Below are 26,171 nucleotides of genomic sequence, written 5' to 3' on the forward strand. Positions count from 1 at the left end.
AAAATAAGTGCATATGAAAGCACATTGTCAAATGACTACAGTAGATGGCAGCTCAGAAATGCATTCATCACCAGCCAGACAATCTTTACCCAGTATAAGCAACTGAATGGGTAACACTTCTTAAAAGCCAAACAAACCCCTTTATGCTGGTGCGTCTTAGAGAAGCTGGTACTGGAAAACATTCCAGTCGGTTCAAGTCCATTGATGGAGGTGATTTAGCCATGTTTTCATAGGTGGTAGGCCACATTACCAGGTAGTTGCATCATTTTGCAATCTTAGGATTTAAACTCACAAGCAATTTCAGAATCAAAACTGTTTTCATAACTTGAAGAAGAGCACTTGAGGATGGCCTAGGAGAGCCTAGGAGAGCACTTCTGTGATATTTGGGACCTGATTTTATGTAATTAAGCTCCTCAGTGACTAAGCATGATGCTGTAAGACAAATGTTACCTGATGTAGTGCATAATATCTCTTGGACCACCTATGAGTTAACATTTATTCCTATGAAAGGGTAAGGTTTTATCTTGAGTCTTATATTCTTACAAGGATTTCCATAATTGTGCAGATCTGCTGATGGCTTATCTCTATCTCAGTGCGTGTTAGGGAACGCAGTGTGTTGGGCTATGCAGTCCTCCAAAGCTTGGCTTTCTTATGCATATTTATCGCTTTTAAATTTACAGCTAATTGCTAGGATATAATTTCAGAAACAAATGGAAATCAACCCCAGTCCCCAGTGCTCTCATCTACAGTGAAAGTGCAAGGTAAAGAACTTGTATTCGGAAACCTCGTCATGATATAAATTTTAGCCAGGAATTGGCTATTATATAACTGTACTTTAAACCAAGTCTTAGTTATTAAAATTCTAGAAGATCTCATGATAGCAGGGTCTTATTTCTTGTGTGTATTCTATAGGTGCTTGTAAATTTGGTTGGTATATCTGAATTGTGTCAAAAGAATGCCATTCCTCACTGATGTTCGTGTATGTTTCAAGGATAACTTACCTCCATTCCTGATTTTGATCTTCCATTGGTATTGGCTTCTAACTCTCTGGATTTATGTTTGCCTGCCCCTAGCCTTTGGAAGTAGTTAATCTTCTGCTGGTTTTGAGAATAGTGTAGTGGAAAAGAACTTAGGCTTTGGACCTGTGGTAGTTATTAGGGTGTATATTAAGTGTTTCTAATTCTCCTTCTAGGCATAGATTTTCATCTCCCTGCCCTCGTGAAGGTAGTGATGTCCATATGACTTGTTTTGTTTAAAGAAATGAAAGTAAGTGACATGGCCATTTGCAGGAGGAACATTTAGGAGTCCTCATGTGATTTGCCTCACCATTCTTTCCTTTTCTTCTGCTTCCATAATCATGGAAGCGTGGAGTTGGAGCCACCTTCAGATGCAGTCTCCTAGTGAAGACAACATAAAAGAAAATCCTTAACTCAAATAACATAACCTTTGTTATTTTTAAGCCACTGAGACTTGGAGGTTGGCTGTTATCCTTTCAGAACCTAACATCCTGACTGATACAGGGCTGGACAGGCTTAGGCTCAGGTCTGTGAGCAAATCATGGAACTTCTCCCACCACCTCAGAGAGTCATGTGAAGAGTAAATAAAAGTAGATGAGGAAAGTTTTTGGCCCAGAGAATGCATATAACAATGTTTATTTCCTGTTCTTCTCTTACCTATGAGGAGAGAGTTTACAACCTGATTGTGCCTAGAATAAGCCTTGGACTATAGAAGGTGCTTGAATAAATGAAGAAATACATAGAAATATTTAGATGCACTTAGAGAGTGACTTATTTAAAAGATCTTTTAGCAATCATTTTACAATCTGAACATTCTTTTTTTCTGCACATTTTTTTACATCAGGTTTCCCAAGGCACAGTCAGACAAAGAGACAGGATGGATGAGGAGGAGAGGACACAGTTCTGGGATTTTAACTCAGGATCAGTCAGTTGCTAGCCCAAGTGGCCCTGGACTAAATGGGACAATTTGCAGCATCCAAAGCAGAGGCGGCAATGGTTCTACTGACCTCCACATCATCCAGACCTCTTCTAGAGTATCGAGCTCTGCTCTGAACATCACATTTGAGAGGAACAATAACTAACTGGAATGCACACAAGTGGCAGGTGGTAGAAGCAGGAATGGAAGGCAGATCAAGATGTGGAGAAGTCGGGAAGTTATTGTTTGTTGCTCCAGATCCCCTTGTGCTGTTGTAAGGTTAACTGAACATAGAAACTATTTGTGTTCTTGGTACTTTAGTAGACAAAGGGAGTAAAAACACTGCCACCTGATAAACCAGAGTCTGCCATATGACCCAGGGACATAGCACATAGTGTTTTTAATAAGAGCAGTAATTTCTCCATTTATTTGCCTAGAAATCATAGGGGGGAAACGATCTGAAATTATTTAGCAAACAGAAAGACAGAAAATCAGGAATATGAAATTTTGTCATCCCATTTCATCATAGGCAGCATTAGCAAAAGCAGAAGGTCACCAGGGAAAGACAGAAGGAAACCAGGGACCAGAACAAACCTGGCCCTGCAGACATCTAGAGACTGCTATGCCAGAGCTTGGAGGAGGAATTGAGATACCAGAGGAAGCTACTGTAAAGGTGTGCTTGGTGCCAGGGTTCCTGAGCTTCATGGATGAAAACAGGATGGAATTGAATCTTCTCAATTAATCAAGGATAGGAAGATCAGAACAAAGAAAGACTGGTTTCAGGGGTTGGCCTGAGATATTAAAACCAAAGGTTCTCTGTAAGGCATCCTAAGATGAAATTGACTTTACTTGTTAGACTTATAGTTGTCTCCATTCTATACTCTGTCCTCTGAGTGACTCTCACATGGAGGTAGAGGATGGGGGAGATTGCTTTCCTCACATTCAAGACAACTGGTCCAGAAAGAAGTTATTGGTGACATTTATTCATTAATTCTACCATAAGCTTTGAACACCTAATATGTGCCAAGCAACAAACCAGGTACTAGTGATACAGAAATTAGTATTAAAGTCTCTGTCCTAAAAGATACCTCAGGCTAGTGGGGGAGATGGGTTCAGAAATAAGTAATTAAACTGCAGTGTGAATGCAATGATCGAGGTGTGCTCAAGGATTTCTAGAAGCATTTGGGAAGAGCACCTAGCCCAGGGGAAGGGCATGAGGAGCTGGAGGTAGGAAGTTTACAGAAGAGATGACTTCATAAGTGAGTCAGAAGATGAGCAAAAGTCAACTAGACAACCAGCAGGAGCCCAAGCAGGATGGCGAATGTCCACAGGAGGCATAGGAAGAGGCAAGAGGTGAGACTGAGGAGAGGCCTTGAAGGGGCTTGGATTTCATTCTGAGAGAAATGAGGAGCCATTCAAGGTTTTTCTGTGGAGAAGTGACACTTTCAACTTTTAACAAATATTATTTTTAGAAAGATGACTCTGAAGGTTGAGGGATGTAGATTTGAAGGGGGCGAGTAGAAACAGGCAGATTGGTTGGGAGGCTATGGCTGCAGTCCATGCGAGATAGATGAGGGCCTGAACTGCAGCCATGAGAGTTGGGAAGAGATCCTGGGCCAAAGTCCCAGAATGAAGTGAGCCTAGAGGCCTTTCTTGGTTTGTTTATTGATCCCATTATTTCAACAAACATTTAGAGTTTCAATTACGGTGGGGTAGAGTGGGAGGTAAGGGAGCAGAGAGGGGTAGCTTGGATCAGAGGTTTGGTGTTTGTCACATTTCTTTCTCTTTCAGAGAGTCACTGAATGGATTCTTCCTTCTTGATTGCTTTTTTGCTGATGCAAGGATAGATGGTGGTTGGGGGAAGCTTCCCATCCTGGAACATGTGTGGCTCACTCCACAGTTCTTGCTGATGCAACAGGGAATTTCTCTTTCGGAGATAGTGGCTGGAAGAGGTGTTTTGTCTCCTTGGAGTTCCCAGGAGAGCTCAGACTCTGTGGAGCTCTTGGTGCCTGAGCGATAGAGGAGTAAGGATTAAAAATGGCTGCCAGTCTTTGGAAAGTGTGCATGGGGGGTCATTTAGACCCACACTGACTTCAAATTCAGAGTTCTCTGGGATTCTGTAACTAGTGTAGAGCCAGAAACATCCTCCTCTTTGGCATTGTGTTTCTTCAGGATGGTCCTAGAAGATTCTCAAGAGAGACGTGATGCAGTGTCTGTATCAAGGAGGGAAACAATTTGGTTCTTCTTGCAAAGAAGTGATGGTGATGGTGGGGTGGATGCCTTTACCTTCAATAATAAATGCTTGTCTTCTTATTTCTTCTTTTTCTTAACTCTTTCTCATTCCCCAAGGTGCTTGTACATAGGAGAAAAGGTATCACTAGTGGGCCCCTCTCTGGCTCTAAAGATATAGATGAGCCCAGAAGGACCTAAATTTAGTGTTGGCTCTTCCCACCAAGTTCCTTTTGTTTGGTTCTGGGGTTGATGCCTGAAGGTGTTTTGGTGTGTGACAAATAGAAGCATTACAACCACAGAACACACAGAAGAATGGGAGTGAGAAGAATGGGAAGGATTAAATTGGAGAGGTAAAGATAATAAGGGGAGAAAGGAAAATATTTTTCCCTTTTACCCTAAGTAGTGATCAAATCTTCGGAAGCATTAGTTGTTTACAACTACTATGGCAATTATTCATGAAAGGTAATGGTGTCCTAATTTATACCTTATAATAAGACCAACTTGTACTTGTAAATAGCTAATCATTGATGCTGCACTTCCGTGCTCTGATCAGTCCCCAAATGTCTTTCTAATATCATAAAAGTTCAAAGAGGGAATGGGCAGGGAGCCTATCATTATTGCTATAACTAACATTTATTAGGCACTCACTTTGAGCCCAGAGTGTGAATTTGTTCTTGTCAAGGTTACTGATGCCCTTCATATTACCAAACCTGATGGACACTCTTCTCTGTCCTATTTTATTTGGCCTCTCACCAGTATTAATCACAGTGACACATCTTTCCTTTTTACAAGTCTCTCCTTTCTTGGTCTTGAGACTCTGCTCTCTCCTGGACAGCCTCTAGCCCTTCAGGCACCTGATTGTAGTCTTTCTGTTTGTTCTGCTTTCTCTACTTAAACTCATAAAATTGGTGTTTCTCGGGATTAGGAACTCGGCCTTCCTCTTTTCTCTTCCTCTTTTCTCACATTTTTGGCTAGGTGATCTCACTCTTTCCTATGGCTTTAGAGATCGATCATTAACACCGATGACTCTGAAATTTATATCTCATGCTACGATCTCTCTCTTCTGACTTACATTTTTATATCTGACCACCAACTCGACATTTCCACTGGGTGTCTCACAGATAGCTATAACTCATCTAAGTTGAACTCTTGATTTCCCTTTCTTTCCAAACAAATTCTGCTGGCATGTTTTGCATCTTGACTTCTCTCTCCTCCCCACAACCATTAACAAGTTTGGTCAATTTTATCTCTACTTCTCTCCATCTCCTCTTCCCTGGATTTCTGCAGTGGTTTCTAACTGGCCTCCCTACATACACTCCTGCCTCTCTATAAGCCATTCTCTATACAGCAGCCTCGGTGGTTATTAAAACTCAGAAAACAATTCATGTCACTCTGCTGCTAAAAGTCTTCCAGGGGCTTTCTTTGAACTTTGAATAAAATACAAGCTCTTTACTTTAGTCTTCAAGGTGGCTCATGGGTGCAGCTTATCTTTTGTCCTTCCTCGCTTGCTCTTTCCATCCTTGTCACTCACATTCTATTAGTTTCTAGAACCATCCAGATTTGGGGACCTGGGTCAGGGGGAGGTCTTTGCACATTCCGGGAATGCACTGCTACATGCTCTTTCCATGGCTGGGTACTTCTCCTTTTTAGGTTGCAACTTACCAGTCACCTCCTCAGGGAAGCCTTCCTTGATCTAACATAGATCTCTAGTAATCATTCTTTACCAAAGAATCCTGTTTGTTTCTTTCATGACTCCAGTCACAGTTTATAATTGTTTTAGTCTCTTTGTTTAGTTGTCTTCTCGAGAAGCCTGTAAACATGTGTGTTTCATTCACTTTTTTTATTCTTCATTATTAATACAGTGCCTTGAATAGGTATTCAATATACATCTATTGAATGAAAGAGTGTCTGGCCTGCACAAAGCCCAATATATACATTGTTTTAATTGATGTTCACAAGAAGTCTGAAAGATAGATATTGTTCTAATCTTATTCTATAAATAAGAAAAACAAGGTTTTACAGGTATGAAGTAATTTGCCTAAATTCACAGTCTACAGGTGGAGAAGCTAAGATTTGAATTTAGATTGTCATGCTCCAGGACCTGAGCACTCACCCACTTCACTTCGTTGTAGGAGAATGTGTAAGAGGGAGAAAGGAAGTTATTACATCTTTAACATGAGCTCAGTCTCACTTTGTGATTTATAAGATCTTGATATGAAGATCTTGGCTCCTTTCTCCAGTCTGTTAAATTATTTGTTTCAGAGGGTTTTTTTCAAAGACAAAACTGGGAGTTAAGCAGTCTGGAGTTTAAGTTCATCAAAGCCAGAAACCATTTAAACCCATCTCTCCTTTGCTAGCTCACTGTAACTTCTCGAGCTGGCTACACATTTCAAGGCCTAATATTTGTGATTTGATTTGCTTCATCTCTCCATATCCACAATGAAAAAAATAGGTCACCCAAATTAGCAATTTCTGATAGTTGCTTGTGACTCAGTTTCCCATAGCCCTGGAGTGAGATGTTTAAAACATATTGTTCACCAAGATGTTAGTATGGTTCCGATACTAGCCCAAATAACAACATTGGGCATAATAGAAGACAGCACCCCTCAATCTCTATCAAAATCCTAATGACCTTTTTTTATAGAAATATAAAAATCATTCTAAAATTCCTATGGACTCTAAAGGGGTGCCAAACAACCAAGATAATCTTGAAAAAGAAGAAAGAAGTTGGAGGTCTCACATTTCCTGATTTAAAAACTTACTACATAGGTCTGGTAATCAAAATAGTATGGTATTGACATAAAGATAGACTATAGACCAATGTAATAGACTGGAGAGCCTTGAAATAAACCCTTGCATATATGGTCAAATGATTTTTGACAAGAATGCCGTGACCATTCAATGGTAAAAGGGCAGTCTTTTCAACAAATGGTCTGGGAAAACTATATATCCAACATGCAAAAAAAAAAAAAAGTTGGACCATTACCTTACCCGTACATACAAATTAACTTAAAGTAGATCAAAGATCTAAATGTAAGCATTAAAATTATAAATCTCTTAGAAGAAAACATAAGGGTAAAACTTCAAGACATTAGATTTGGCAATGATTTCTTGGCTATGACACCAAAAGCACAAACAACAAAAGGAAAAATAGACAAACTGGCCTTCATCAAAATTAAAAACTTGAGTATCAAAGGACACTATTAACAGAGTGAAAATGCAACCCATGGAATCAGATAAATATTTGTAAATCATATAGCTGATAAGGGATTGGTATGTAGAATATGTAAATAACTCAACAACAGCAAAAAAACAAATAACCCAATTAAAAAGTGGGCAAAGGACTTGAATAAACATTTCTCCGAAGATGATATAAAAATGGCCAATAAGCACATGAAAAGATGTTCAGTGTCACTAGACATTAGGAAAATGAAAATCGAAACCACAACGAGATACAATTTTAGGTTTGGATGGCTATTAATAAAACAAGGAAGGAAATTGAAAGGGAAATAGAAAGCTGAAGAAGAAGTTGAAAGTTGAAATAGTTGAAGGAAGGAAAGGAAGGAAGGATATTGAAGAAATGGTTGTTGTTGTTGTTGTTGTTGTTGTTGTTATTGGTTATTGTTGTTGAAAGAAAAAGAAAGAAAGAAAAAGAAAGAAAGAAAGAAAGAAAGAAAGAAAGAAAGAAAGAAAGAAAAAGGAAAGAGGAAGAAAAGAAAAGAAAAAGTGTTGGCAAGAATATGGAGAAATTAGAACTCATGCACATTGCTAGTGAGAACGTAAAATGATGCAGCCGCTATGGAATATGTTATGGCAATTCCTCAAAAAATTAAATGTAGAATTACCATACTATCTAGCAATTTTTCTTTTTGGTATATACCCAAAAGAAGTGAAAGCAGAGACTTGAACAGATATTTGTACACTCATGTTCATAGCAGCACTATTCACAATAGCCAAAAGGTGGAAGCAACCCAAATGTCCATTGATGAATGAACAGATAAACAGTATGTGGTACATACATGCAATGGAAAGTCTGACACATGCTACAACTTAGAATAACCTTGAAAACATTATGCTAAGTGAAATAAGACAGTCATAAAAGAACAAATGTATGTTTCTCCTTGTATGATGTAATGAGTATGTAACGCGTACAGAGCTTCAGATGGGGAAGATTAAAAGAGTTCTGGAGATGGTCAGTAGTAATGATTGCACAACAATACAAATGTTTTTAATGCCACAGAAGTGTATACTTAAAAATAATTAAAATGGCAAATTTTATATTATGTATACTTTACCACAATAAAAAAATAAATATTTAACTTTCCAAGAAATTATATTTTGATTTACAGCTAAATTTGTGTAATGGATGCTATACTAAGTTGCCCAGATGCCTCTTTCAGGACTGAGGGACATACTCCCCCCAGATGCCTGGAATGCTCTCAGCTGTCAGTCTCCAGAAATGACCCTTGGCTGAAAAGAGCTGCCTCAAAGCCAGGTTCCATTTTTAAGGCAGCCAAAATCCTATGACTTTTCAATGTGAGGGTATTACTAGTTTCACAGCTCTGGAGGGGCTGATTGAGGCCTTGCTGTGCCTGCACTTCCACCCAACTTCTCCCTCTTTCCAACCCGTTTTCTTCCCTTTCCACACGGATGTCGAAAGCACTTCCTTAAAAATAAAAGAAAGGACAGAAGGAAGGACGGAAGGAAGGAAGGAAGGAAGGAAGGAAGGAAGGAAGGAAGGAAGGAAGGAAGGAAGGAAGGAAGGAAGGAAGGAAGGGAGGGAAGGAATATATCAGATATCCCCAAAATCAGGGTGGTCTTCCCTAGTTAATCACTAAGCTAAATGCTAATTCTACTTCACCCTGGAACTCCCTATCCTAGTGCCCTCTTTATTGCTCTCCTTAGCACATATCACCACCTGCATGCTAGATATTTTCCTATGTTCCCTATAAGAATGGAAGCCCATGAAAGCAAAGATTCTATTTCATCCACTGGTATACCCCCAATGTCTAGAGCAGTGCCAGGCACTTAGTTGATACTTAATAAGTATTTGTTGATTAATTGAAAGGAGCCTTGATTTCTTCCTCCGCTTTAGACCCCAATCTTCAGAAAGTTCTGAAGTTATGCTGTTTTTGTCTCTGGGGAGTGCCACGGTTTTATACTATTTCAAAATAAGGTTCAGGAGGGGATTGACAAGTAAAACTCACAGATGTGGACCTTGACAAGTGGAGAGCTGAAGAACTGGAAACAAGTGATGGATCCTGTTAAAAGAATATAGGAGGGACGCACGGTGTGGACTGGAATGACTGTGGGGTAGAATTTCAGAATGAGTCATTACAACAGAGATTAACAGCCACATGGGGCACAGAGGGGCTGGAGGGAGAGGGAGGGGGATGAGAGAGAGAGAGACAGAGAATAAATTCAGTCATTCTGAAGTGAGATAGGATTTCCACACCTGCCTACATTGAAAAGCTAAAATTAGAGATATTTGGAAAGAAAAATTGTGAGGAACTTTTTAATTCTAGTGACATGGGCTATAAGGATAGAATTTACAGAAAAAGGTATGTTTCTAACTCTTGGTAAAGTTAGAAATAAAACATTTTATTTTGGGTATCCCAACATCCACTTTTTAAATTTCCCTTGAGGACATTTCTTCCTGCTATCAAAACCTCTTCTTTAGGAAAGAGTCTAATACATTTATCTACATAAATTTATAAGACATAATATGGTAATGTCATATGTTAGCAGAAGCTCATGTCTGAAGCCAAAGATGCTTAAATACGGCAACCGTTAAAAAAATCTGTATAATCCACTGTACCCAGCACAGGGCTAAACACAATGGTGTTCAATAAATATTTATTGAAAGCTATTCAAAAAACATTACTTATATTATCAAACTCTGGAAACAATCTAAATATCCAACAATAGGAGACCATAACCATTGATATGAAGAAATATTATATAGCAATAAAAAGATTTCAAAAACATTTTTAACAGCCTGGGGAAATGCTTATAATGAAATGTCAGGGAAAATAAACAGGATTCAAATTGCTACTATACTGTCTCGATTATAAAAATCATATGCACACACAGAAGACTGAAAAAAATCTGTGGGTACCTCCGGAATCTGTGGGATTTGGTATTTTAGTTCCTTCTTTTTTTCTTTTCTGTATTTATGAATTATTTATAATTGGTATGACATAAATGTTACAAAACTAAGCGCTATAAAGGCTTGATTTGTGGAAATATTCTTCAGGGGTCCCGGAAGTCAGGAGTCACAGCGTGTTGGTATGGCCATGCTTGGTCTAGTACAGGGTTAGGAAATGCCAGCCTCTTCAGTAATGGAGGCTTGCTGGCAGGCCAGCAGAGGATGGGTTTTTAAACAGTGGTACAACAGAGGAGAGCCTGACCTTTAAAGAAAGAGTACATGCTAATGGTGGTGCATTGGTGCTTGGAACGTGGCAGCCTTCCTCTAGGAGGGTTTCTCTGTGCCAGGCTAATAGGCTGTTTCAACCTCTAGAACACTTTGAGCTCCTGATTCTCTCTCACCTTTTGTTCCTTAAACAAGCCTTGCTCAGGTGCTGAAACGTACTTATTTTTGCCCTCCTCCCCCACCTTCTTCTGGTGTACGATTGAAATCCTTTGTGTTGGTACCTCATTGATATTCTACATTAATCTTTAAGAACTGAGGTTATATGCCCTTGTAAGAAAATTATATTTAACATCGCGCCTATACCATAACACCTACATAAAAGGCTTGGTGATCTGAGGCCACAGATTTCAGCGTTTATAAACAAGAAAACACTTTCCTTTGGTTATTTCTGGAAATTCCTTCTAAACATCTGTGTTTTCTTCTAACTTAAGTTGCCTCCCACCTCTTTCCCCTGAGAGCTGTTGCCTCTCCGTGGGAGAGCAAACTTCATAGTATAAACAAACAAACAAATAAAACCAAAACAAAACGCCATAACAGCAAACCCCATCCATCTCCAAATTTCTAATTTCCTGCACTTAAAAAAAAAAAAAAATTAAGCCCTAGCCTTTCCTTGTGTTTCAAGGATCTAAATGGAGATTCGACAACTTTGAAAACCTAACCAAATCTACGATTGTTTTTTATTATTTACTAGTTATTAAAATGTCCCGCCTCCTGATTAGAGAAGGCTGGAAGGCAAGAGCAACCGCGGAGGCGTGGGGAAGAAGTGCGAAAAAAAAAAAAGAAAGAAATTCCAGGTCTGCCTGGAAGACTGCGTGTGAAAGAGCCCGCTTCATCCGGCAGAGAGCTCCAGGCCGCGTTTTGCAGGCGGCCGCATCTGCCTCCCGTGTCTCTCTTACCTCCTTGATGTTCGGCACTATTTGTGGCCAGCGTGGTGGAAGGACACAGTGAGGTTCTCACCCCCGCCCCCCGCCCCTCGCTCCCATCCCCAGTTCCATCAAAGCGAACCCGGGCCAGCGTAAGGATCTCAGAGTTGCGAGTGTGCTGAGGCTGGGACTGTCACTCATTCTCCGCTCTGCGCGTGAACGCAGCTCGGCAGCCGCTGGTAGGAAACAATTCTGCAAAAATAATCATACTCAGCCTAGCAATTGTCTGCCCCTAGGTCTGTTGCTCTGCCGCCGTCCACACTCGCTGCAAGGGAGGGGGCACAGAATTTACCGCGGCAAGAACATCCCTCCCAGCCAGCAGATTACAATGTTGCAAACTAAGGATCTCATCTGGACTTTGTTTTTCCTGGGAACTGCAGGTACATTTTAAAAATTATTCTTTTCAGTCTGATTTGCTAATTGTCTCCATCCTCTTACTTCTCCCTGCGAGGAACACTGTTATTTGGGGTGGTTTTACGTGGAATGCTAAAGGTGGTCATTTTCGTGAAGCTGAGGAAGGAGCGCATCGCCCTTGCTACCCGGCGGAACCCTGCGCTCTCCCCGGCTGCGCTGGACCCGGGCTACCTCCCCGCGCAGCGAGCTCCGGGCAGCCCACCAGCGCGCCCGCCCTTCCCACTTTGTGTGCTCGCGGCGCTGGGAGTGGAGCGGTCTGCTCCTGTGGATGCTGCTGCCGTGCGGCTGATGGGCAGCGCTCCTTTCCCGAAGGCGGGCGGCGGGGCGGGGGATGCCGCGGCACAGGCTCGAATTCCGCTGGGTAGGGGCTTGTCAGCTCGGGCTCCGGCAAGAGTGAACAATAAGGCCGGGGCAACCGCCCCTGATTGTTATCTCGCCTGGTTTAATAAAGTGGGGCTCGCTGCCTTCGCGCCTCCACCCCCCCGCCCGCCCCGGGCCGAATAACGGTTTGTAAAATGGGGCGACATGGGCCGAATCTCAGGGCTCTGTGGCCGTTGTTACACAGCCGTCAATATGACGTTAGTTTTTCATTTGCCAAATTGCTGGTTAGTTGCAAAGCCTGCTCTCGGCCCGGAGCTCGGAGGGATGGGAGGGTCGAGCGCCGCGTTTTGACAGGAGGAAGTGCAGAGGGGCGGAGGGCGAGGAGGGCGTGATCCAGGCTGCCTGGTGTGTGCGCGTGTGTGCGCGCGTGTGCCTTCACACGCACCGAGAGCCCTGTGTCGCACGGTGCGAGATAAGAATGGCAGGTAGCCACCCAAAACGCCTCACCCTAGTCTCCTTTCTTTGGGCGAGGTTCCTGATCTTTGCAAAGTGCAAACAATAGGGAACTGGGAAGAAGACAGTATTGATGCTGCCGCGGGTGGCGGGGGCTGAGCCATCGCCCAGAGAACCTCGGCGGTCGGGAGGGAGGTTTATTTCATTTTAGGTATTTCCATTCTGGCCTCCCTGATAGATTTGTGTGTGTGTGCTCACTCCCACCCTCCCCTCCAGCGGCTTCCCCTGTCCCACCGCAGGATTTGATATTTGGCGCTGATGGAGAAGGGGAAGAAAAGGAGCAGGGGCTGCAGAGAGCTGGGTGGGGTGGGAGGACATTCTGTGCGGGGGGCGTGTGCTGGGTACCCGAGGAAAGCAGGGTGGAGGAGGTTGTGTGTTGCGGTCGCCACTGCCAGGTGCCGCTGGAACTGCCTTAGGCGGCAGAGCCTGGCTTGGGGAGCGCGCAGGGCGGGCCTGGGAGAACCCAGCACGCCCCCTCCCCGGGCGGCACGAGAACAGCGCTCGGCCGCAGCCTCCAGCCTACTCGGGTCCCTCCCATGGCGACCAATCAGAGCGAGGCTGGCTGGGCGGGAAGCCGCGAGAGGCTTTTATTGCCGCGCGGGTGGCGGCCCAGGGCTGCCAGGACCCTCTCCGGGTGTTCCAGCCTAACGGTCTCGCTCACCCCTTGCCGGGAGGAACCCCGCCCTTCAGCTGGTCCCCTGCCTGACCCTCAGTTCCCGAGGAAATAAAATGGAGTCTAGGCGGTCACCGGGAGGTGCTCTCCCACACGCGCCTTTTTCACGCAGACTGGAAGCATCCCTCCCGCCCCCGCCAGCACACACTTTCGCGCTGCGTCGTCTAGGCCGGAGCGCTTCGCCTTGGAGGGCGCGGTGGATGGGAGCACAGACGCGCGTGCGCTGACCAGCCTGCCGTGGGTTTGGGACGAAGCTGGGGGCGGGGCGGTCTGGGGCGGGGCCTTGACGGGGGCGGAGGGCCCCCCAGAAGGAGGCCGACCCCAGTCCGCTTGTTGCTGGGTCCCCGCCGCTACCTGATGAGGGTGGGGGGTTGCCGGCGGCATGCCCTTTTTGATCGTGTCAGTCTCCGCGGTGTGACCTTCCTCACCCGGGGGTAGGGGCTGTTTCTTGGACCTCCTCCTCTCTAGATGGGGGCATGACAGTAGAGCCCAAATCTTTAGTAGGCACTTGGGCTATCGCCTGACTGTCTTTTCCTTCATGCTGATGGGTGTAACCCTCAGTATGTGGATCCCAGGGGAGTTGCAGGGGTACACACCCTGGGAATCCCAGGTTGGGATATTCGCTATTGCTCAGGCAAGAGTGGCATTCAGACCCATGTTTCCTGCGAGGAAAGCATACTCATTCCTGACCCTCATACCATGAGGATGGGAAGGCAGACGGTGAAACACATACAAGGCTGCTTAACAAAAGAAGTTGAGCGGTTTTCTAGAGAGAAATACTTACTGTTTGTACCATAATTTAAAAGAAATTGAAGAATTTTAGTCAAAAGGTCAAGACGAAAATAAAAACGGTAACACACATACACAGACATTTACATTTTTGGCCTCAAATATATCATCTCCAGAGACAATGGTAGTTCAGCCTCTCTCCACTCGGTGCATTTGAAAATTTAGGTATAAGGTATTAATAAGGTGTGTTAACTTTAACATACCAAACGAATCAGGTCTGCTGCTCCTCTCTTGTTTTGCTGTTTTCTGCTCTTTAGGAATAAAGTAAAAGCTTATGGAATTACATAACAAATTTGAGTATTTTCTAACAGCAGTTTTAGATCTTTTGTGGAAAATTATTTGAATGTTCTGGAATGGATGTTAAGCCATACGTTTATTTGATAAATTTACAATCCTCTGCCAATTTAACTTCCAAGAGTCAAGGAATGGATAGGACTGGTTTTCTAACAAGCTGGAGCCTAAATAACAAAGAGCACCTGTGCTACCTTGCGAAAAATAGCTAGCCCATATATGTATATAGAGTATATATAATATCCCTCACTAAATGAATAGAGACGTGTTTCAGCAACGTTTGCTGTCAGTATAATTAGAGTGAGCTATATTTTTTCACTGATTTTCATTCTTAGGTCAGAAATGGGTCTTTATGAATAAAATTTGACTAAACACTATAAAGTCCTATTTAAGAATGTGGAAAATCTTTCACAACAATATCCAAAAAACAAAAAGTTAATTTTCTTTCAACAAATATCAGCATATATTAAAATATTTTAAAAACCTTAGAATTTATTTAAAATGCAGTAGAGTTTGACAAAGAGAATATAATTTAGACATTTTGGAGGTGTGGCCTGTAACTTATGTAATACTTTTTGAGTTACTCTCCTCACTACAAAGGTTCTTAAGAACTACCAATTGAGCTAAGTTTTCATTAGTCTAAAACTTAAATTGTGTTTTTAAGTCAATTTTTTAGTAAGCTCTCCTCTCCTCCCAATAGATTGAAGCTGTGACTTCTTTGCAAATGCCTTTACCTAGGATATATGTTTTTTTAAAAAACAACTAGAATAGCAGAAAATAGCAGGACATTTTCTTGTTCAATAAAGGAGATTCATCCAATGCTCTATGCTAAATGATTAAGGATTTATTGATTTAATTGGTGACTATTTCTTGAGTTTGGTAGTTCAAGAATTAAGGTAGCAATTCTTTGCAAAAACAAATTATGGTGTAGATGTGCTCTTCACAAGGTATCTCTTTGAGTGCTTACTCAAGGCAGAACTAAAAGGGAGAAATTAGTCACCTGGACACCCCCTCCCCAATTTAAAGTGTTTTGCAAAGTGCTTCTCTTTGGAATACATTTATCATTAACGAACTTCCTCAGATAGGTAATATGCAATTTAATGTAAGTAATCTATATCTATATTTTTCTATCACAGGAAACATCTTAATTGCCTTTCAAAATAAATAGCACCATTTTGTCATGCAAAAACTACTCTTTAGACATAACATGTTTTCATTCACTACAGAACTCAGTTTCTTAAATTAGAGACAGCACCTTGTAAACTTTACTTGAAATATGGGCTTTGTAATATCTGATCCAACCACTTAATTTTTTAAGGCGACAAAGCTTCTATTTAATATTATTAGTTTGACGAATTCTCCATATTTACGTCTTCAATATTAAAGAACTGTGGCTATTCTCCAGACTGAAAGTGACTTCAATGCTATTGGCAGACCTCCAGAGATACTTAATAGACAGTCCTTCCTGTCTTAGTGTGAAATAAGTGATTGACTACCTGTTGCTAAAGAACAGTTTGAACTTTCCCTGCTGATCTTGAATTTGTGGTGATGGAGAGCAGAACCAATTGCCAGGGAGGAAGAGAAGGGACTGCACCTGCCACCATCAGTCTTCTGGGAGCAGCTAGCCTGGGAGGAGACAAAGGCATTTAAAAAAGGCTTTTCTGTACTATTTAATTATTGAATTTTTTGAGGACACACATGTTTTATGGTGTCAAAATAATATTTTAATGTAAATTCCATAATTGATAATTTTTTAGTTTAGTGATCTAACAAATATATAGGCTAAGAAATGCCTGGAACTTGAAAAGAAATGTCAGCAAATTACTATTAGCATTTTACTGGTTTTAAAAATGGGTTACAAATTAGACAAAATTGAAAACATGAATCAATTGGCTTTATAATAATAATGGCTATTTGGACTTTGAATAAAAAAGAATAAGGTTAAGATTCCTTTAGTTTAAAAGGTGAAATATGAATAAAATTCAGAAGCAAATTTTATACATCTCTTAAAATACTCAGCAAGTCTCTGAGGAATATTGTAAGAGATGACCTCTTAGGAAGAGAGAAACTGCCCATGGACCTCTCTGGCTCCTAATGGTTAGGTCTCTAAGGGGTCTAGAATTGTTAATATGAGAAAACAATGTAGTGAAACTTATTGATAATACAGGTAGATGTACTTACTATGATAGGGCAATAAAATCCAGAAGCCAGTCTGAAGGTAACGGACATGTCACCTCTAGCACTTTTTGTTATAAAACTCACGTTGCCAAACCTTAAAACCATTTGCTGATGTAAAGGGATGTAAATTATTTGGCGTTGCCAGTGGTGCCATTATGCCTTTTCATTTCTCAGTGTTGAAATGCTGTCTCTCAGCTGAAGATGCTCATTAGGAGACTGCCTTTTGGTATCCGTTTGGATGCCAAATGGCAGCCTTTCAGACAGTTTCAGTACATTATGCTTAAGGCATTCTTAGGCCATGTCTACATGCAGCCACTGAGTTAGCAGTTTTCAGTTACGATGACACACTTTTCTCTTCCTGTAGTATTTGGCTTCTGAGCAATCAAAGACTCAAAGAGGACTACACTAAAAGGATAAGCCATTTGGTTTATCTTGTGTTTTTTTGGGGGGGAGGGGAAATGTTTTAATAAACCTATAATGCATTCTTCCTAGATATGTGTAAATATGCTTTCCTCTCAATTTAAAGATTGCATCACTGATGTGACTTGAAAGGCTTCTATATAACTTGTGTTCTATAGATTCTCACTAGGACATTTTGATTTGTAGCTGCAAACACTGGCAATATCTGACCCTATTTTCTGTTCTATGTCATTCCTCAGATAACATGTAAAAAGGCTTTTGGTATCATATTACCTCATCATTTAGGAATATTCGAAATAATGTCACACGGTTTGAGATTGTGTTACATTAGGTATCCTCTTAAAAAGTTGATCAAATATATTTATTGAATGCCAGCATTTTATCATCAGCTCTATGGGGAATTACAAAGGACTGAGATGACATTATTTCTGCTGTCGAGGAACACTGGAAGTAGTACAGAATAGGAATTAAGAATGGTCAGTGACCCTAAGTTGAAACTCCAGCCATATGTATCCCTTATTAGCTATCTGATCTTGGGCAAGTCATTTAGCTTCTCTAAGGTTCGTTTCTTCTTCTGTGAAATAAGAAACTGAATAATAACAGTTTGAGTTGTTGTGAATATTTTAGAGATCACAGGACTTCAATGTGTGCAAGCTGTGTTTATTAATAAGAAAGAGGGAAGTAAATGGCTCTAGAAAAATAATTATTCAGATAGTGCTTTCTTTTTAGGACTTTAAAAAGATATTATGAGAACATGATCTTGATTAGAACTAGGCTTTTCAAAATCACTGTTAAATATGCCTGCACTGTAATGTAGGGTCTGAATACTTGAGAGAAAAAAGTGGTCTTATTATAAGGTTGAAAGCCACAGAAGTTGATCTAGGTTTCCTGGGGCCTGAGGGTATACAATTTTTGAAGACCCTCTTTAAGGAAAATACAGAACTCATTTGCTTTAGCAAAATTTAGAAAACATATGAACATGAGAACACATTGCCAGGTCCCTATCTCCCCATAGCCTTGAAAGGAGACCATCAATGGAGGGCCCTACAAACCTCTGACCCTGTATTAGCAACCGCGTTTTGGTCTGGTTGGGTCCACTTGCTTGAGAATATAAGCTAATTGTTCCAATTTGTTGAACATGAACCTTATAAAGGTTGTTCATGTAGTGCATTGAAGATTAGAATCATGTATCAAAATCAAAGTTGTTATTGAAAAGAAGAAGCTATTTAACCTTTATTTTATAGAAAATCTCCAGAGAGACCTGAGGTGATTTAGCATTTCTTACTGCTGATATTTTTGTAAATCACTAACAGGAGTAAAATAAAGTAATTGCTATTATTATTCAGATGTGTCAGACATACTATTTGTGGGACAGGAAGTAATTTTACCAACTAAAGGCATATGATAACGGAGAAGAGAGGAAGATTTTGTTTTAGCTATCTAAGAGGAGATAAACTGGATATTTAATCTCAATAATTATAATCATCACTATTTAATTCACAGAGTTTTTGATGTGCATTGTATCATTGAATCTTTGTATCATTTATTCAGTAAATATCTATTGAGTACTGGGTGCTGGTAGTACAGTGGTAAACTAAACATTGTCCATGTTTTCATCCAGCTTTTCATCTAATAGGAGGAATATAGACATTAAACAAGAAACACACATATTTATAATTACAAATTCTGAGTAAAACTGAGGAAAAGAACAGGGTGCTATGGGAGATTATCAGGGGAATCTACCCGTGCCTGAGTGATTGGGGTGGTGAGGAAGTAACATTTGAAGAACTCTGAAATGGGAAGGACTGATGATATTCTCATTTTAAGGCATGGTTGATTGACTGATTAATTCAGCAAACATTGAAACATAACGAACATTCTTGAATTCCTTAATTCAGCAAAATGCTGAAATCTTGAGAAGGTCAAATAATTTCAGGAATGTGCTGAGCTTCAGGTTATAAAGTCAAGTAAGATATGCCTCTACCTCTAGAGCTTACCATCTAGTGTGGGAGGGAGACATACTATACACATGAATAGAGACAAGAATTATATACCATTGGAGCACAAGGAAAGAAGCAGTTAACTCTGCTTGGGACTCTTGGGAGCTGGGCATGGGTCATGTGTTTGTTTTCAATAGATAGAGCAGGAAGAAGGGATGATTCAGGCAGAGCCATTTAGCTTAAGTCTTGAGACATGAATACATACAGTCCTGCTCAGGGGAACAGTGTGGGGTTCTTGGAGAGAAGCAGCCAGAAATTAGGAGAAAAATTCTGTAAGGCTAGGTTGTTAAGTCTTGAAATAGAAACTGAGGTGAGAAAGGTTGTTATTTATGTAGGTAAAATTGGGACTATAACTTACGTTAGTTGGTTGCATTTTATCCTTTATTAAAGTTAGGATATTTGAATACGTATAGCATCAGAATACATGCTAATCAAATGTGAGTTTGCTTGGCTTCTGGACTGACTGAGTCTGACCAAAGTGAGGGTGAATGATAGAGCAGAGGGCAATATCAGGAGCTTTGGAGTCTGATAGGTCCAAGTTGAGTTCAGTAACTGTAACTGATATCCTGCTAGTCGTTGCACTTCTGAGTCTGCATTCCTGTCTGTAATTTGGGGATAATGGCACCTCCCTTCTGGGGTTCAGTGAGCTTAAATAAAATCACATATGTAAAACAGGAAAAACTCAGTAAGTACTCAATATGTGCTTTTAAAAAGTTCACCTTGATCGAGATTAATTTTTGAAATGTTTACTAATAAGATATACTGTGACTATGGTGTCATAGTTCTGTGATGGAGACTGAGGGTGAGGGGAAATTAATTTAAGACTACCATACTGGTTCTGTGGAGGCGTTCAAATGGTGAGGAGGATACTCGCTTAGTTCAGGCAGTTAGGAAACCATAAAAGATACTATAAGAATAAGTACCTAAAAGAAGAAAGCAGATATTAATTGTGAAAAATGTTTAGAAAGGCAAAATTCATCTTGGTTGGTTTTAATGTCTGGAAAAAAGGTGTGGAAGATCTAGTGCTTGATCTGGACCTCAACTCATGTAAGAATAAATAAGGAGAAAGAGGACCTATTTCTCTGTAGGAGGAGATGGGTCTAGCTAGATAATTGGTATTGAAGAGCAGTGAAAGCAGACTGGATATTGGGGTAGGTCTTATTAAAACCTTAAATGCTAGACAAAGGAGAGGGATGCTGCCATAGATGTTAGAGAAATCACTTTGAAAAATATTGAAGAGTACAGTCAGCGATAGCAATTGAACATCTGCCGTGCTAGGCTTTTGTGTTGGATGCCAGCTATGAATTAACAGAGAGATAAGTAAGAGCAGATTGGTAGAGATCACTGCAGTACTTAAAGGGAGTTTTGGTTTTATGTAGCAGCTACTATAGTGGCCGGGCATAATAGATTAAAGGATATTTGTTACATTATCTAAGATGGACTAGATAGAGAAGCCAGAGGCTTGGAGATAGGGGAACCAGTTTAAACTGGTTTGGAGCCAGTGAAGTCCAATGAAAGTCTCTTATTTTATGGGATGGGAAGACTAGGATGTGGGAAAAGGGTACCGTTAAGCTTAGATTAAAAGATTTGGGTTCAAGATTTGGCTCTGCTACCAACTAGCCAAGTGAATTTGTGTAATGTATTTAACCTCTTTGAACTGTAATTTCCTCATCTGAATATGAGAATCAAAATAATATATGTGAAATGGATTACAAATCAAAATATTTCACAACTGTACCTTTTATTAATACACACATAGCTGAAAACACTTATAAAGTCAAGTTTTATGTACCAGAGGAGCTTGTTAAAGAAATTTAACTGTGATATATTTTATAAAGCACATAATCTTGGAAAGACACATGCATAATGGCTTTGGATAAGGATAAAGGGGGCACACACAGCTGAGATGTTAGAGATGATGAAGCATCATCTCTATTAGCAGGGGTAGATGATAGAGCCAAAATGGACTGAGAAAGAGAAAAAAAATTAAGTTACCAACCCCAGGGAATGAAATTATCATGGTACTGTCAGTGTGATGAGGAAATTGGGAAAAGAGGTTACCTTGGATGAAGGATGGATAACTACAGTTTTACACACATTAGGTTTTTGAAAAAAAATAGTATTTTTCAACAGTAGGTGGTGAAATGTGTTCGTTTGGCTTGGCCAGTATAGACCAAGAAGGAAGTAAGGAAGGGGGGAAAGGAGGAAAGAAGGAATGGAATGAAATAGAAAAGAGTATATATTATATAGTAACGATAAGTATTGTTCTGTGAAACTTTTGTTAGGAAATCAGGTTTTGATGAAAAATGTGTATCTTATTATGTCTCAGGTCAAAATAGCTTGAAAGCTAATGTCATAGATGGGGGAATATAGGACTAGAGAGGATAAAACAATCTATAGTGCAGAGAAGGTACAGGATAGAGATTTAGTGAGTTTTGAGGGAGAAGGAGAAGCAATGATAGCAAAAATACTGACTGAGCATCTACACGGTCTGTTAGCCACAAAAAAAAAAAAAAAACCCAACACAAAAACTCTAAAGTACAATGCCTTGACCTCAGAGAGTCACTGTTTTAGTGGAGAATAAAAAGATAAACGGAATAGCAGGTGGCGTCTAGAACCAAATATGTGGCTGAGATTTCAGAGGCAGAATAAGGATTACTTGGGCACCAGGGGTGGCTGGAGGTGAGAGTTGAAGGTGGCTTGTATAAAGGATTGAGCTCTGCACAGAAGAAACGTGGATGAGGTGAGGTAGGTTATGTATTGCATGTTTGGAGGGAAGCAGGAGGGGAGCCCAGCTAAAGAGACCAAGAAGACTGAGAGGTAATAGTAGTCTATATTTTTATCTTCTTTCCAAGGAGATAAAACACCATGAATTACATTCGGTACATTGTGGAGTCTTTACCATACCCAGAAGTATTTATGTTGTGGTATTTACATAGCTTCTAGAATGTATCTTGTCCATAATTCAGAACATGATATTGAACAAAAGGAGGAAGCCAGAGCCTAGTGATGTGAATTAAATTCTCCAACATTTGTTATTACTTGTCCTGTTGATTATTGATATTCTAACAGACGTGAGATGGTATCTCATTGTGCTTTTGATTCGCATTTCCCTAATAGCTAGGTTAGGGAAGAATAATAATGTTAAGTGAAAAAAAAAAAAAAGATGGAAACAGATGATATATATTATCCCAATTTTGTTTAAAATAAATCTCTTTCTTATTTATTTATTCATTCATTCATTTATTTATTTATTTATTGATGGCATTGGTTAATGGAATCCAGTAAGTTTCAACTGTAGACTTTAACAGCAAGGCATATATATATATTTACACTGTGTGTTCACCTCCCATAGTTAGATTTCTTTCTGTCACCACATATTTGACACCCTTCAACCTGCTCTCTTCCCCCCCTTGACCCCTACCTTCTGGTAACCACTAGTCTATAGTCCATGTCCATGAGTCTCTGTTTGTTTGTCCTGCTCATTTGTTGCCTTTAGGTTTATGTCCAACATATAAATGATATGTGATTTTCAACTTTTTCTGTCTGACTTATTTCACTTAGCATGATTATCTCGAGGTCCATCCATGTTGTTGCAAATGGCAGTATTTCATCTCTTCTTATGGCTGAGTAATATTCCATTGTATATATGTACCACAGCTTCTTTATCCAATCATCTAATGTAGGACACTTCGGTTGCTTCCATGTCCTGGCCACCGTGAATAATGCTGCTATGAACATCGATCTGCAAATATCTTTTCAGATATGGGTTTTCAAGTCTTTGGGGTAAATACCAAGTAGAGGGATTGCTGGATCATATGGTAGATCAATTCTTAATTTTTTGAGGAACCTCCGTACTGTTTTCCATAGTGGCTGAACCAAGTTGCAGTCCCACCAGCAGTGTATGAAGATTCCTTTTTCCCCACATCCTCGCCAACATTTGTTATTACTTGTCCTATTGATTATAGCCATTCTAATAGGCGTGAGATGGTATCTCATTGTGGTTTTGATTTGCATTTCCCTAATAGCTAGCGATGTTGAGCATCTTTTCAAATATTTGTTGACCGTTTGTTCTTTCACTTTTTAAGACTGGATAAAGATATGTTTTTTTATACTGTCTGACTTTTCTATAATGAGCATATATTGCTTTTATTCAGATTGTAAAACAAATAGTGCAATAAAAAAAGAGGGTTGCAATACTTAAGGTGGTTAGGAATATATGGAAGATCAGACTCAAGTAGAAACTTTGGATTTATTTCAGAGGAGAGTGGTAATCTTAGAGTCATTTCAGTTAGATAATGAAATTCAAATTATTTGAGTCAAAGTCTGAGGAAGAGCTGATATCCAGGAGACTTGACCAAAAAGAAGGAAAGAAGAGGTGTTAAGTTAAGGGATGACTTCAAACTGAGGGCCATCAGGGCATGAGTTGACTGTACACTAATGGAAGAGGCAGGAGAGGAGGGAAAGACAATGAACAAACCTTGAAAGGGGCAACAAGATGGGTTCATGTGAGAGGAAATGAAAAACACAGAAGAATCCTCCCCAGTGATTTCATTTATCATGTGAGATGATAACTTTTAGACACAGTTTTGTCTTCTTGCATCATTGCCCATAATATTCACACCTTGATTTCTATGTTGTTTAAAAATCTTTCTGACTGTCGATAGCAAAATCTGTCGAAGTTTGTTCTGCTTGTCATGCATCGTTCTTATCAGATTGTCAAGAGTGGAAATGGATGTGATTGACTGCTTTTCCTATGTTCTTTTGTTCATATTTTATCTTTGAGTGTCCGTTCTGGCTATGCGAGAGGCTGCCAATCACCAGTTAAGCTGCAGTTACTCTATGAGAATTGGATTCACGGTATAATATGGCAGCTGTAAAGATCTGCTGTCATGGGCATGAGAAGATGTAAATCCAATGCTAACTCTTCGATTTGAGTTTATTACAGATTTTTACTTTCTTAATTTAGTTATTATTACTTTTTGGTGTTGTAGAGGCAGTGCATACTTTAGGGGGCACCCCATAGGCTTTTGACATCAAACTTGCATTCTGACAGGCTTTCCTGCTCTATGACTTTGAACCAGTCATTTAATCTCTCCAACACTCAGTTTATATATCATCTTTGAAACGTGAATAATAATACATACCTAATAGAGTTGTTGCGAGGACTAAATGAGGCAATTTATACAACGATCTGACACATAGTAAGAGTAATATTTTTCAGTTTCCCTTCTTTTAAAGTTCACAGTGAAGGGATGTCAATGTGTTGGATTTAGGTATTGATTATAATTAGAATAACATTTTTTTTACATTTATTTTTCATTTTCAGGGAGTTCAGGATCACTGTGTGTTGTAACTGAGTTAAAAATGCCGTGGCTGATTGCTTAGCTGTTTTACCTCCTGTACAAGCAAAGACTAGTAGATCTTGATTTTGAGAAAAGGAGAATTAAAAAAAAATAGATTGGTTTATATAAAGTCTGCTCTCTATTTGTATAGGGTTAACATTAAACCTATCAATTCACCATAATGGTGAAGCCATACAATTTAGTATGTTTAAATAATGGTTGCTGCTAATGATCATTTTGGTGACACTTCATTAATCTGGAAGTCATTTATCTGGCAACCTTTATTCTTTGGAACACGAAGAATGAAGAATTAAGGGCAAGAAGCTTCTGCGTAGCCAAAATAGATATCCCAAAGTCCATGCACTGAACTGTATGCACTTGACTCATAGAGAAGCCCTTAAAACCTTATTCAGAAAGAGTCCATATATTCTTAATTTCCTAGCTTCTACCACATTTATAAAGACTCCTAAATTTAGGTTAGAATCAAGGAAACATGACTGCTAGGTATAGGTACACTGATAGTAAGGAAGTATAGTAAGTTGAACAGATGGAAAAATTATGAAAAGCAGATTCAAGAACACAAAAAGCATATGAGTCTTAGCCATTTAGTATTTGGTTAAAAAGAAAGCCTTATATACCACAAAAAGCCAAGGGAATGACTGTAACATGCTGCAATATAAATAATGGATGTTTTAACTAAACCTCATTTGGAAGAGCCAATTATGGTCCATTCAAGCAGCAGGTGACTATTATATGGATTTAGTTATTGAGCATGTGTCTTTTGTGTTCAGCTCTGTGCTACATACTGAAGGAGGTATGACTTAAGGAGTCATTGGAAAAACAAAACAAACATCAGTACCATTGGCTTCAGCAATGGAAAGTAGGAACGAAAGAGGTAATGTAATTAGTGTTACTCATCTGGAAAATTCACTCATGAGACTGTCTAATCTCTAAGGATTTAGGACAAAGGAGATTTCATATAGCATTCTTACAGAGTAATTTTGTTGTATATAGCTTCTCAGCTTGGTTTGAAGTCCATAGCTATTCATTTACCATTAAGAGAAGGTGGGTTAGCCAGTTTGTCTCTTCGTCTGCTAAATTATAGTAAATATATCTTGAGATTATGATCTTAACTGGTCAAGCAATTAGAATTAATTGGTTGTCATGCCTCCCTTTTTTCTTGAACTTAATTTTTATTTTTAGCAAAATAAAATGTCTACATTGTTTACAATTTAAACATTTTTATAAGACTTTTAACAAAAACCATTAATTAGTCTCCTGCCCCAACCCTTTCTACCCTTTTTACCCCTCCTCGCCCATCCCACCTTTCATTTTGACTCCCTTGAAGTAAATCTACTCATTTTAACTGTTTCTATATTTTTATCCCCATTTATACCTTCTTAATTTTTCAGTATTATTTAATGACTTCCTATTGAGGTATAGAACACTTACACACTATCTGTTCCCTCCTACCTCTTTTACCTTGGCCTCCTAATACTTAATGCTTACATTTATGACCATGCAAATATTATTCACAACTGAGCCTTGAGCAATTCTGTGATTTTATCCCCTCTCTAATATAATTTTATGGCTTTCCTAGAGTCTATAATGGCCTCAATTTTCCTTTGCTTTGTTTTCTACACACCTATCACTAATTAATTGTCAAGTTCTCGGGCTGAAGTATAAATCCACTCTTGATATATTAAC

At 39.8% G+C, this 26,171-nt stretch overlaps 1 protein-coding gene across 5 annotated transcripts in view; it reads left to right on the top strand.

The window, feature by feature from the left end:
- Positions 1-11,620: 11,620 nt before the first annotated feature.
- The window catches only part of NCAM1 (neural cell adhesion molecule 1), a 306,704-nt gene continuing 292,153 nt past the window's right edge, over positions 11,621-26,171 (top strand). For 4 of the 5 annotated variants that reach the window (XM_039887923.1, XM_039887924.1, XM_039887925.1 and 1 more), the window contains exon 1: positions 11,622-11,900. In XM_039887923.1, coding sequence (XP_039743857.1) covers positions 11,849-11,900 — 52 coding nt within the window. In that variant the 5' untranslated portion in view covers positions 11,622-11,848. Of the gene's footprint in view, positions 11,901-26,171 lie in introns of all 5 variants that reach the window. The other variant, XM_039887928.1, reaches the window with a different exon arrangement.

Source organism: Pteropus medius, unplaced genomic scaffold (assembly GCF_902729225.1).
Source record: "Pteropus medius unplaced genomic scaffold, Ma_sr-lr_union100, whole genome shotgun sequence".
In the NCBI taxonomy this organism is placed as follows: domain Eukaryota; kingdom Metazoa; phylum Chordata; class Mammalia; order Chiroptera; family Pteropodidae; genus Pteropus; species Pteropus medius.